The 14,041-nt window shown below is 46.2% G+C and overlaps 4 protein-coding genes across 4 annotated transcripts; all 4 read right to left on the bottom strand.

Moving 5' to 3' along the window:
• Window positions 1-768: 768 nt before the first annotated feature.
• Window positions 769-2,126, bottom strand: F5891DRAFT_962084 (uncharacterized protein; the record flags this gene model as incomplete). The annotated part of the gene is made up of 7 exons (XM_041375875.1): window positions 769-889; window positions 939-1,093; window positions 1,218-1,346; window positions 1,395-1,533; window positions 1,580-1,770; window positions 1,827-1,935; window positions 1,993-2,126. Coding segments are annotated over 7 exons (978 nt in total), but the record flags the coding sequence as incomplete, so codon positions are not given.
• Window positions 2,127-3,410: 1,284 nt separating this feature from the next.
• F5891DRAFT_932240 (uncharacterized protein) lies at window positions 3,411-4,276 on the bottom strand (the record flags this gene model as incomplete). Its single annotated transcript, XM_041373981.1, has 4 exons — window positions 3,411-3,469; window positions 3,571-3,706; window positions 3,765-3,990; window positions 4,044-4,276. Coding segments are annotated over 4 exons (654 nt in total), but the record flags the coding sequence as incomplete, so codon positions are not given.
• Window positions 4,277-5,064: 788 nt separating this feature from the next.
• Window positions 5,065-6,442, bottom strand: F5891DRAFT_1195650 (uncharacterized protein; the record flags this gene model as incomplete). Its single annotated transcript, XM_041368165.1, has 4 exons — window positions 5,065-5,302; window positions 5,354-5,541; window positions 5,594-5,982; window positions 6,043-6,442. 4 exons carry the CDS (start codon window positions 6,440-6,442, stop codon window positions 5,065-5,067), a joined length of 1,215 nt encoding a protein of 404 aa, XP_041219665.1.
• Window positions 6,443-7,950: 1,508 nt separating this feature from the next.
• Window positions 7,951-8,849, bottom strand: F5891DRAFT_1195649 (uncharacterized protein; the record flags this gene model as incomplete). Its single annotated transcript, XM_041368164.1, has 3 exons — window positions 7,951-8,346; window positions 8,398-8,638; window positions 8,686-8,849. The coding sequence occupies 3 exons, from the start codon at window positions 8,847-8,849 to the stop codon at window positions 7,951-7,953; spliced, it is 801 nt and encodes a 266-aa protein (XP_041219664.1).
• Window positions 8,850-14,041: the final 5,192 nt, after the last annotated feature.

The following is a 14,041-nucleotide window of genomic DNA, read 5'->3' as shown; positions in this document are numbered from 1 at the left end:
TTACAAGACACCTAATGAATGTCAGCTATACTTCAATTGGGAATCCATGTGAAAAAGATTTGTCTTTGCCGGTATAGATGGGATCGTGTGATGAGTGAATTCACCAGAAACATATGCTAATTACCAATTTGGAGCTCAGATTTTACTATCAGTGATTGGACTAAGAACCACAGACATTGTCATGAGCGCATTGTATTTCCTGTATCCTTCGTGAGTGAGCTCACCAAAAATATACGAACTAATAACCAATTCAGAGCTGATATTTTGCTCTCAGCGATTGGACTAGAAACTGCAGATGTTGTCATGGTTGCGTTGTGTTTCCCGTATTCAACCTTTTCAAATCAATTATGTGGATGAACGATTCAGGGCGTAACCCGTGCTATCGGTGAAATGAGTAGAAGCTGTAGACATTGTCGTAGTCGCTTTGTATTTCATGCATTCGGCCTGTTCAAATCAAGCAGGTGGATGCACACTTTGAGGCTAAACTGATGCTACTAGCGAAAAAACCAAAAACTGCGGACATTACCATGATTGATTTGTATTTCCTGCTTCCAGCCTTCTAACACTAAGCAGGCGGATCAAAGGTCCTTGTCATGCATGTTACATTGTTGCAAATGATATTCATGAGGCCTGAAGTTACCACTGATAAGATGGTGTATCACATCAGACAAGATTTCATTAGATCATTATGATGTTAAAAGTAAACTACGCGGTAAAATGACTCGTCGAGGCCAGTGATTGCTTGAAATAGTGTGATATATTGACTACCTAAGGTGAATCGAAAGCGGCATCGTCACATTGTGCCCTCTGCCTCGTGAGAGCGTTCACTGACATGTTGGCCTTTGCCATGTCGCTAAGCTCATTACGATGATTTCTTCCGAAGACTTTTCTAAAAACGAGAGTTCAGCTGAGGTTGGTTGGCAACGTAAATGACACACCTGGTCCACCAATCCAGGAGGCGGTTGACTCTGCGCTGCGCTTCTCGACCAGGAGGTCTCTCAAAAAAGTCCACAATTGTCTGCCAGAATTGAATATAATCAAAATCACCATCGACCGATCGCCACGAGGTTACAGATGAAAGCGCGAACTGTACCTACAAGGGTAATGATTATTTATGATTAATCACAAGAAACGTCATAATACAGCAAACTTACTTGACAAGCGATGTACGCAATCAAACGAGGAGTAACCTTGTCCATTTTGATAATTTGCACAACGTGTTTCTTAACTTTGATGGTCGAGAATGCTTTCTTAGCGCGACGGTTGTTCTCAATTGTGTCCGTGCCATCACCGTCACACTCGACATCCTTCGCTGACGAGGGAGACGTGAAGACAGCTTTGTAGGCCTGTAAAATGACATGAGATCATTGTCGGGCAACTCGGGCGTGACGAACCTGCAACAAAATTTTTCCCTTAAAAATACCTTCCTCTAAATTGTCAGGATTGGCAGTGTATTTTTCATATAAAAACACTGGGAAAGAAAGGTCCGTCACGATATAGCCCTCTGATCGGTCCCGAATTCCTGCCCATACACTAGTAAAAAGTCAGAGTTGCGCGAGATGCGAAGTCTACTACATACACTGGGCTGTTCCAATCAAGTTCAGCCGGGCACAGTAACATGCCACATGCCTCATTGATGAACCCACGGCAATGTTTATCGTCGGACTCGACTGGGGGAGTTGGCTTGAGTGCCATATTCACCCAGTCTGAAACGAGAGTCTTCAGTTTTGACGTGTCGTCTCCTCGAGCACCATCGGCCCCTTGCCTAAGCTGAATAAAGTGAGATCACAAAGTTGATCACCGACTCGGATAGCGTCAAAACATACCATTTTCAGCATGCGCATATAGTCATCATGTTCCAGGTCTGTGGCTTTCTTCAGAAACCACGGTAAGGTTCTCACTAAGGTACTATACCCTAACTGAAGCCGATCTTGACTATATAAAGGAACCGATGAGTACATTCGTCATGGAAAACCAAGGGCGAAAACTCACTCGAGAGTAGTGTCCTCATTACTATTGTCATCATATCTTCGGTCGTTTTCAACGACCAGGTCCTCGATACTATTGAACAAAGTGACCATGCGCCATAGCCCTCTTCCTTGAGCTAGGTAGAAATTTGTTTGCCTGTCAGATAGTCAGTGAAATCGACCTAATGCATACAATCATGACGGGCTTCATACCTTTCCTTCATTGTGTGCCCCGACTGCAGAGCCTCTAGCTTTCCCTCGAGTTCAGCAATCTTACGTCTCTGCCGAGCCTGGGCGAATGTTGACTCAGGTTGGGATGGTTCTGGAGATCGGTGAAGGCCGTGGTCGCCACTCTGCTGGTCGTTGGTGTCTACGAGCGACTCGATGCTGCCCTCCAAAACGTGCAACATTGATGAAGAAGAGCTCGGAGGGGAGGGACTGTCCAGAAGGTAGATGAGGAATGAGAGATGCAAGATGGGGGGATGAGACTTAACCAGCACCCATTTTATACTGTTGTCCCTGCTCGATGACTATTTAAGCAAGTCTGGCAAAATAACAGGAACGTGGACTCACCTTGTGAGCTGCTTAAAATGGACAAAGGAATGCCATACATGCCGTGATTCGGCTCCAACTCTCGCCGTAACTTGTTCTCGTCTGATGATTGAACCATGACATATCGACGAAGAATAAACTGTCGGACAGCACTGGATCACACTCAACGTGGGAGAGAAGTAGAACATGGCACCAAATAGAGAGGATGTGCCCATTTGTGAGCAACAGCAGCACATCTGTATATACGACAACTCACACCCAACCAATGACATCACGATAGCCTGTAGCAAGCTATGAGGGTTTGCATTCGAGAAGGACCAAGTACCTACCATCCAAGAAAAAGCCAACCTGGACGACAGATAAGTTTACGCAAGGCAGACGCGACACTGATGGCACTCACCCCAGCGATGCCCAGGAGTTTCACCTCGGCATATGTCAGAATGAAAGGGCCTGCCCTCACCAGATTGCTCATACTCCTCGAGGGCAGCTCTCTGGCGAGTATCATTGCTTCCTGTGGCTTGACCAGACATCCTAGTGCACAGATAGGAAAGGGCTCGATGATGTGCCTACTCGGCCGGGCATTTATTGAGTGTGGCGCTGGCTCAGGCCCAGCATCAACTAAGCTCCAAGGGTCTGTCACAAAATGCAAACGTGAGTGATAAGCGCTGGTGGCAGTATAGTGCCACGTGTCCGAGTCTAACCAATCGATTTCCTCATGAGAAGGTACACTGATAGTGATGTACCACTGGTTTCCATAGTAGGGATTTGGGCGAGCCGGTCGAGGGGCACGGATCACCCACACCTTCTCAAAACCTTGTGCACAGTCGACAGCGGCAATGAGCGCGGGCGTTGAAAGATCAGACCTGGAGATTGGCTCAGATTTTGAAGTTTGGATGGATGCTCGGAATTGATAGGATGCACGGAGATGTGAGTGTGAGCTGCACTGCCACCTATATGAGAGCGTGAATCAGAGAACGTAGACTCAGGATGTGAACATATTGGCAGAAGACAGAGAGAATGATTGACTACAGGGATAAAATATAACACATACAGGTGTCCATATATGACCTTGGTGCAAACGTCGCATGAAACCCGTGTTTTCTTGCGACGTTGGTGATCGTCTCCCGTGTGTGCACGAGCGCATCAGCAGCTTCAAGAGGTGGGAGTGGACCCGTCACGGTCTCGTACTATGTTGCAGAACATCAGTATATAGAAAAAAACCAACGAAAAGTCAGGCAAACCAACCTGCCCCGGCACTGCTTCAGAATGATACATTGTCAGTTCGATTCCGCTCCTGATGAGTCCATGTGCAATCTCCTCAAGAACTTCTGTCTCCTTGGTCCCGGAAGGTAACGCTCGCGTGTGGTTCCATCTGTGTGGATTGATCACCTTGATCGGGTTGGTGCTTTTGAGGAGAATGAATTCAGTCTCAAATCCAACAAGGAACGCGGCATTGTAAGATTTGGCGGTGCTGAATGTTCAAGTGAGTCCACACTCAATGATGTGGTGTTAGAGAGGACGCACTTGACAATACGATTCAGTGCTGATCGTGGACACATGGGCACACCTGTGCCAAGGATGCGGCCTGGAGCAGGGACCTTATCCTGGAACCAACCCATAATACTTACATGACCTGGTGCGTAGGAACACAACCTCATAGATGACAAGTCCACCACAAACAGATACTCCCCTACAGGCCCAAACCCAGCTGCGGACCTGTTAATTAAGAAGCCGAAGACACATTGATCGATGGTTATACTTGTCACATGCACACTAAGTACGGGCCACAGCAAAATAGGTCCTGAGTCACATTGGCAAAATGACGGTCATCACTGATGCCCACGAAGATTGAATAGTAGACCTGGACATAGAAACACTCGGAGTGGCTTCCCGACTGCGGTGTTAGTATTAACAAGGTGAGGAGAAGCAAGATAACTTGCCATTACTGGCTAAAAAGTTACAGTTACATTCTTCCATGACGATGACGAGGGCTGACGTAATAAACTTCGAACAAAGTTGAGCCGGCTCAGCGGCTCTCGGACACAACTCGGGCATACTCGGACTCAGACAATACGCCTGGACTCTGGAGTCTGTCACAGACTTGCCGGGCCCAGACTGTCTATTTCACGGAGCATTATCGAAGGTGCGCGCGCCCGAGGACACGAGGAGCCACTATGGTTTATCTTGAGAAACGAACGAAGGACAAGATTGTGCTAACAATGTATTTTCTAAGTTGCTACTGTAAATACAATCATGTATCGTTGAAAAGCCGACCCAAAGAGCGTTCTCATGTCAAAAATAGGCGGTAGCCTCCATCTGCGAAACCTTCAGAACTTGAGTGCTGATCAAGTTCATCATCTAATGTGAACGGCGCCTGTGAGAAATCAAAGAATTCGTCACTAAAATTATATGGTAGTTCCAAGTCTACGTCCACCAATTTGGACGGCACACTAAAGTCGGTACCAGTGAAGGGGAAAACAGCCTCAGACAGGTGCGCTGCTGCCGACATTTGCGGGTGCACAGGCGAAGGTGGGGCAATATCAGCTCATGGAAAAGTTAACTCCTCAAGGGAGAAAGGGACATAAACAGATATGGAGTAGTCTGGCATCGAAGGATCGCGATGTGTCGCCATCGCCAATTCTTCACTGATTTGCGGGAACAGCAATCCAGTGGCCAGTGCGTGTTGCAGGACCTCAGATACTATTTGCAGATACTCCTCCGTTGGAGGATCGCTTATCGCTTTCATGGGTGCTTCCAGGCCCATTGCGCCACGGAGGACACCCCTGGAAAAGTGTGAACATAAACTCTGATTCAACGTAGCAAAGATTACTCACATGCCTCTTTGGTGTACACCTAGCATATGTGCTTCCATTGCAGGCCCGTGAGTGGGAGACCCCAATGCCAGCAACATTGCTTCATTGACCGCATCCTGCTCATTGGCATATGGGTCTGTCGAGAAGGGGAGGGGTTTTCCCGACGCTGTCGTCTTTCCACTTACAGCACGTCGGATTGCCAGCCTGACCTGAAAATCGTACATTAACATATGGACACTGAAATTATAGTCAGCGACTTACAGAAGCCGCTGATTCTGAAAACATCTGAGTCGGAGTGGTGTTGATCTTGAGCCTCATATCCTCATCTCGGAGTGGCGTATCTTTGTCGGCGTACCAGTGTGTTATATGACTGCTCTCCACCACAGGATTTGCGAATAGAACGACGAAAACAGACACATCGGTGAGTTCGTGGCCGTGAAGATAATAAGTGAAGGGTGAAGCTGAATCGAACAATTCAGTTTGGTGATGATTTTTGAAAACTTGGCGGTCCTGGTCCGACAAATTGGTGTCTGTGGGTGGTTGGATATTGTAAGAATCAATAAGATTCTCCGAAGTTTTCGAGAGCCGTCGACGATTAAGCAAGAGGGCCTTGTTGACGCTATCTGCCACACTGTCAGACATTTCTAACTCTGGTGTTTGCAGATCATGATTAGTCCTGTCACAATCCATAGAAGGAGGGAAGTACGTACCACACCCGAACTTTATGTTGGCCTGGTTAATGATTTCCAAGATATAGATTTTCATGGCCTTTTTTTCTGTTGAAGTGATGTTTCGAAGCCAGCCTGTAGTCATAACAGAGTTAAGAATGATGCGCCTTTTCACCCATGTGAGGGCGACTTGTTCAGTTGGACTGTACAGCTTCTTTGCAGAGTCCGTGCCTCCCGAATGAGCGCCAGCATCAGTCGATATGATGCTAGTCGATGCGGAATCAGAGTTCCTTGAACTTGAAGCACCATGGGCGCTAGTAGCACCGCGATTGTAAGGGAAAATGCGATGTGATAAACCAGGGACGGGTGGCCGCGCAGCCGACTGTCGTCTAGTACAGCTTGTAGGATCATTTGGGTTGTATGGGAAAGTTTGGAATGACATGGTGGTGGGGAAGACTCAGAAGAAGGCGAATTAAATAATGGGATGTCACTCACTTAGATCAGCCTGAGTATCCCAGTCGGTAAACTACAATTGAAAAATAAATAGTCGCATTATCCGAGTCATAAGGTCATGATCGATGATAACGGTCGAAGACAAAAAAGCTCCATGAAGTTAAGCTGAGGCGTGATGCTTCCAGCCAGCTTGGGCACTTCGCTCATATCACTGAGTGGACCTCGTGTAAACTTACCAGAAACCTGGCTATAGGGGAATGATGTTAGGGCATGGACATGTAAAAAACTAGGCACGATTGACGGTAATTAGTACTACCAGTCGCGCGCGTAACATAAATTTACGCACTCGCCTTCATCGTGACTCAATAACAATGCCAGTGACCATGACTTGATGGTACTAGGACCATGATCTCCCCCCGATCTCCGAATCATACTATCTCCAATGAAGCTCGTCTGGTATAAAATGAACCGGGGCTTCCGAATCTGTGGTATTCAATAGATTTTTAAATTAATCGTTCAATTAACTCACTGAAGGTTTATACCATGAACGGTCGATATAGTGCACCATCTTCGGTCAGGTAGAGTGATGACAGGATCAGACCTGTGATTGACTCAGAAGGGCAGGTCCCACGAGCAATTGTTCCATATATGGCAGCTCACATTCAACAATGTTGTGCAATTGGTTACTCTTCTTCGAACCCTCAAGGCCTTACACCTGAGACACAGCCTTCGAAATAAAAGTCCAAGACAGATCAGTGCCCTAATTTTGGGGACATAAATCAACATTGAGGGAGGCCGCTGTCGGACCGCTGCTTTGTTTTCACGCATATAATTTTATAAGTGTTAGCAGATGTTATATAAGCAACTCACACCCCTATCGTATACACCTTCCAGCCTAAACTCACATCTCTTAATACATAATTCTTGGCTCAGTCATGTCTCGTCATATTTTATGAATATTATGCATATTGGACTGGAAATATATTATTTTGATTTGCCTCGTAAATTACAAGATAAACATGCGCCGTCAGGTCAAGTTTATGAAAAGGGAGACCGTGACTTGTCACAGTAGGAAGACTGTGATAAGGTTTAGGTAAGTACTGACTTGCCGGAATAGTAGTTTTGTTTAAATTTCGTGCTTCATGCATCATGATCCAAAACGAGGTAAAGGCAAGGTTGCTGTGCCGAAGATTTGGTTAGGGTTCGTTTGTTCTTCAGACGACTCAAAGAATTACTGCTTCTTTGACGTCAACGCTTAAATCATCTTGGTGCTATTCGCAAGCTATGCGTAAATACATATTTTCACTAACATGTGGCAACAGCGAAAGCGGACAGCGGCGAGGCTCCCTGATGATCTGATGATCAGCTACCTCATTCATATTAATGTCTCGCGATATGTATTGTAGCCTTGCTTCTGTGAATCCGTACCAATTGCTCAATATTTTAAAACTAATAACTACATCTAAAAAGACATACACGATCATGGCAAATACAAGATTATTCTTCCAAATCTGATGTACATGCTGAACTGTGAAGGGATTTAGAGACCATTGGAGCCGGCCCAGGTCCATCCGACTCATCAGAGGAACTTTCACACCATGGCCCAATATCGCTAGGCTCAGATCTACAACCTTTGTTTCCTATCGCCATAACTCCTGCATCCTGAAGTATGTTGCGGAGAGAACCTATTTGTACATCAAAACCCTTCATCTGTGTTTGTGCCAAGTCTTGTTCGTCTTCAAGAATGGACTTTATGAGATCTAGCTCGCGGGAGCAAAGGCGCTGGTACCGCATTCTTGTGGCGATAGCCCGACGAGTGATACGTGACAGTTCGAGCATGCATTCATTAAGATAGTTTGTAGCTTCTGAGGACGGTTCAGGAGTAGAGTTCCACTTTGAAAGAAAATATGAACATTTGGACATCTGAAGTTGCAATAAACATACCGTAGTTTGAAGAGTTTTGAGTCTCTTTGTAGGTGGGCGGCAATCCTCATCACGGAGGCCACCTCGAAATAAACTATACTGGATGGGGCGCTTGTGACGACCACTGTCACCCACGCTCTTCATTAGCACTACAGTGCTAAACTCATCAATTTGAAGGGTAGGATCATCAACAGGAGTCTTCGAGCGTAACAGAATAGGAGAGCTACTAGGTGCAATGGATGTGGGAGGTGTGGATGCAGACCTGTAAAATACAGTGAGTGAAGGTGCAGTTTTTGTCCTTATGCGAACAAACCTAGGTTTATTGAACCCACCTCTTGATTCTGATGAGCTGCTCGTCGCAAATGCTGGCTAAAATGGTCTATTGGGTTGTTGAAACTCCAACCAAGGGAGAGGGATTGAACAGTCAGCAACACCCGAAACGCAGACTTCTTCCGTGAGAAGCAGAATTTCATTATTCGCAAGTCAAGTGCTAAGTCACTATGTAATACCAAATATATTCGAGTACTCAGCTATTACAAGAGTCCTAGCCAGGAAAGGGTACATTCATCAAAATGACTCCTCGAAAGTTAGGCTCAGCCAAGCAAAAGTAGAGGCCTTGAAAGTGCGGGACTTGTCTATCTACTGCTATGCGATCATGTTTGAAGGAAGGATAATAGGCTACGTCAAAGTCATTCAATGACAACTTTGCAATTGGCATCGGAATTGATCAACTTTGAGAAGGTTGGACCGGTCAGGCCCTCTGAGAATGGTGCAATGCACTGCGAACACGATGGTGATCAGTCTTCTCGCTCGATCTTACCAATAACCAATCAATGATCATATTAAGGGAATAGTACCCACGGTGAGTCACGAGTCATCGCTTGGGATGGGAACTCACTGGCATGTTCATCTAGAGGAAGTCACTAGTCACCTATAGTCAGCTGCAATAGTATCGGCCTCAGATCATAATGAAATACGTGCGTTTTCAGTTTTAGGAAGTTCAAGTTGATGTGGAGGTTCGAGTTGGGTATCGTTCCCCAGGAAACACAATGACTGCATGAATATGAGTCTAAGGCTGACTCAGAAGTGGCGCAACTTGGACGCTGGCCTGGGCAACTTGCAGATTCGGAATGTCATAGCCTGAGTGTTACCGAATTGTATTACCGTAACCACAGTAGTACAAAAAAAGTAAGTCCCAGTCAGCTCTATTGAAATCAGACCGTACTACTAATTCCAGTACCAACTTTGAATTTGAAGGACCATAACTAATTAACATTGTATCTCAGAGACTCGAACGACCACCATTGCCTCGGGATTAACGCTGACCACATCTTCGAGTTGTTAGTAATTCCAACGTGCAATGTGTTTGGGCCTCGCAGCAGGATCTCTTTGGATTGTCGCCCTCATTTCAAGCTTGTTTCTATTAATGGTGTCGTGTGGTGCTACAGATTGCTCTTGGGAAAAAGCAACAGATGCACGTGGACTCAGCAGGCATCGCACATCATGTCATTCTTACAAGAAATCTAGCTTTGCTTGCCACACAGAAGAGATGGGAATGCGCCAGAGAGGCTGTCTCCACGATTTTGGCTCCCAGCCGTGACCTGCCACGATCATTCGGAAACCATTCACATGTAGGTGGCCCTCTTAGCTGCCATGGTTGTTCTTAACTTACATAAACTTGAACATCAGAGAGTTGGCTGTCCGAAACCAATTGCTCCTTGCCGATCACTAGCAGAGCGGAGGCGAGGGTCTGCCCCTCGCAGATTTGATACACCCGAGTCCAGTCTTGTCGACTTGCAGCACCACATCGGGCCAGATGTTTCACAAAACGACAACGATATTGAAATGGATATCGACTTAGATACCTCTGGTTCGTGTATCTGTGAATAGAAGTCATAATTTTCTAATCATTTCACTCCTTCAGATGAACGGGCACGCTCTATGAGACAAATTCCAAGGCAGTATGCTGACATCGAGCGCTCAGAGGAGGATCTCAATGTCTCCGACAACACCAATAATCACAATACATGGACTCAGAATTCGGATACACTTCCAGCTCGAGCCAGGATCCGACGCATTCTTCTAACACTCGCGGATACACTTCAGACCACCATCAACTTGTTTGGTCTCTGCAGACTGTACCCTCGTCGACCTTTCTTCGAGCCGGATAAATTTGTTACATCTTCGTTACTTGCGAGGACGTCCCCCACTGCTGCTCAACTTGAAGACACTCATACTCCACCGCAGGTCTTTGCTCCCCCGTACCCCTTTGCAAACATGACAATTTATCGGCTGATCTCATGGATGAATTCTGGCAGTAGTCGAGTATCGGAATCTAAAGTTGCGTCCCTCGTCAAGGATGTAATTCTAGCAGGGGATTTTGACTGCGAAGACCTTCAGGGGTTCTCGGTGAGGCAGAGCTTGTGAGAATTAGACAAAGATGAGAGCGGGAAAAGAATCACGTTTCCGGATGACTGGGTCGGGACCTCCGTCACTATCGACATTCCAACCAAGGGGAGGGAGGATAGTCCCAGGCCTTATACCATTCCCGGGTTTCATTACCGGCCTCTCATTGAGGTTATACGTGCGGCATTCTCTGATGCTCAAGCAGGGGCATTTCATCTTCTGCCCTTCAAATGTCTGTGGAAGGATCCTCTAGACGGGCACGAAGAGCGGATATACAACGAACTTTATACCTCAGATGCCTGGTTGGAAGCACAGGACGGTATTCACAAGCAACCAAAGGAACCTGGGTGTTCGTTGGAACGGGTCATCGCAGGTTGAATGTTCTTTTCTGATGCAACCCACCTTGCAAACTTTGGAACCGCAAAGGCCTGGCCGCTTTATGCATACTTTGGGAATCTGACAAAGTATATACACTCTTCGCCGACATGGGGATCATGTCACCTCATAGGATTCTTACCGTCGGTGAGCGCTTTCATTGTATGTTTTTTGACCGCTGTGCACATCGACTACCCTCTTTAGCTCCCCGATAAAATCAAAGATATCCTCAGTAGCCTGCCTCGGGTATCAAAGACGGGTATGGCCTCCATCCAGACTCATTGCCGCAGGGAGTTGTTTCATGCATGCTGGGAAATATTACTGGACGAAGAATTTGTTTATGCATATCGACACGGTTTTGTTCTCAAATGTGCCGATGGAGTGATGCGGAGAGTATACCCCCGGATCTTCACGTATTCTGCTGATTATCCAGAGAAGTACCTTTTTGAATTGTGTTATTAACAATATGGCTAATAAATATTTTAGGGTTCTAATCGCAACTATAAAGGATATGGGCTTGTGCCCATGCCCTCGCTGCTTCGTACCGAAAGGCTTATTTAATTGTCTTGGTCTCGTGAAGGATATGAAAAGTCGCGTTACCAACCTTCGAGTATATGCTATGGCCCAGGTCATCAAAGCTCGTGAGTTTATCTATCAACTGGGAAATACTGTAGATAGTGCCAAGGTCGAAGACACCCTCGGAGAAGGCTCGTGGGTGCCTATCATGGTAAGTGAGATTGGTTCTATACTAGTATGATTAGCTCAAACCGGTGTTCCAGAATCAGTTCGTAAAGAAACTTGGGTCGCTCGGACTTGATTCATTTCGTATGCTCGTTGTTGACATTATGCACGAATGCGAATTAGGGACCTGGAAGGCTCTATTTACGCACCTCGTAAGGCTTCTTTATGCCCTTCCTGGGGGCGCTCAAATTGTCGCAACACTCGACACCAGGTACGCAGAATTCGTATGGACTGTTATTAATTCTCATTCTTACCCTAGATTTCGTCAAGTCCCTACATTCGGTAATGGAATAATACGCAAGTTTTCCAACAATACGTCCGAGATGAAAAGGCTGGCCGCTCGTGATTTTGAAGCTATTTTACAGGTTAGCTCTTTTTTCATTTCATATCATCCTCGCTAACATACCTACTAGTGTGCTATTCCGGTTTTCGAAGGGCTGTTCCCTCCTAGCCACGATACGGCTATCCAGTCCCTCCTATATTTATTTGCGCAATGGCACGCACTCGCTAAGCTAAGGGTACACTCTGACTCTACCTTGGTTTTTCTTGACGAAACCTTCAAGAAGCTTTCCCGAAATTTGCAGAAGTTTCGGGCTTATACTTGCACTGCCTTCAACACGGTGGAACTACCAAAGGAGAAAGCAGCTCGACAGAGAAGGTTTGAGAAGCGCTCGGAAACTGGTAACGCTCCTCCAGAATCAAGTGGGGTGAAGGGGCAAAAGTTCAATCTCAATACCTATAAATTTCACGCCATGGGAGATTACGTTAGAACTATAAGGTTCTTCGGGACAACGGACTCATTTACCACCCAAATTGTGCGTATCGGCTGCATTTTATGAATACAAACCTGAAGTCTTTGTACAGGGAGAACTTGCCCACCGAGCTCTAAAGGCTTTCTATCCGCTGACCAGCAAGCTTGACACCCCTGTGCAGTTAGCTAAACATGAGCGCAGGCGTCGTGTGCTACGGCGGGTGGCAGAAGCAGGGGGCACATCCCCCTCTATTGGTCTATCTCCAGTTGAGGCCTCCTCCTCCGGAAAAAATCACCATATTGCAATCAGTCAGAATAATCCTGTTGCTATATTCACATTCCTTCGAGACTACACTGATGATCCAGCTCTCAAGGTAGCAGTAATATTGCATTTTTTCAATGTGATGTACTCACGAGTGGTTATCAGAATTTCATACCGAAACTTAAGGATCACGTTCTTTATAGGCTGGGCAAGCTCGATATCAGCTACTGCGACCACATGTTCACGGATGAAGAGCGAAACTCGGTCATCATTCCTAACAACACAATCTATGCTGTTCAAACTATGCAAGTACATTACACTACATATGACATGAGGCGTGAGTACGACACAATTAATCCTAGAACACACGCCGATGTCATGGTACTCTCGGGTGAGACATCACCTAACCACCCATATTGGTATGCCCGCATGTTAGCTATCTATCACATGGAAACGTGGTTAAACAATGGAGGCACGCCTATGAAACATCATCTAGACATTCTTTGGGTTAGATGGTTGGCTCCGCTAGAGAACCATAAATCTGGTATGAAATGTGCTCGTCTTCCAAGGATAGCCTTTGTGGATGAGTCGGACACGGACACATTTGGTTTTCTTGATCCGGGGCAGGTAATTCGAGGAGCACATTTGATTCCAGCCTTCAATTCGGGGCGTGGTGTTAGCTCGCTGCAAGGTGGAAAGTCATTTGCACGTCCTGAAGGAGTGCTAGATGACTGGGAGGCGTATTTGGTTGGAATGTGCGTGTAAATATCTATTCATGCCTCAACCTTCTTCCTAACTTCTGAAACAGATTCGTAGACCGAGATATGTTTATGCGGTATACACACTTCGGTGTAGGACATCCAGCAATGTTGCGCAGGATAGCTAGAGACTCTTTCAGAAATGACTCACCATCCAGCATTATGAATGCCGTAAGCAACAGTAACATTGTCGCGCTGGAGGCGGATATTGGTTATGGAGAAGATAATGACGGTGAGGGCTATGAAGGATGCAGTGATGAAGGAGAACCAAGCGATGAAGAGTGCAGTGATGAGGAATTGGAAGATGAAGATGAAGGCGAGGAGAATGAAAGCAATGACGGCTGTGAAGAGGATGGGCACAAGTTCGAGGAC

This window comes from Suillus fuscotomentosus (assembly GCF_016647785.1).
Source record: "Suillus fuscotomentosus strain FC203 chromosome Unknown F5891scaffold_85, whole genome shotgun sequence".
NCBI lineage: Eukaryota > Fungi > Basidiomycota > Agaricomycetes > Boletales > Suillaceae > Suillus > Suillus fuscotomentosus.
The sequence above is the reverse complement of the archived record's forward strand: the minus strand, read 5'-3'. Positions and strand labels throughout refer to the sequence as shown.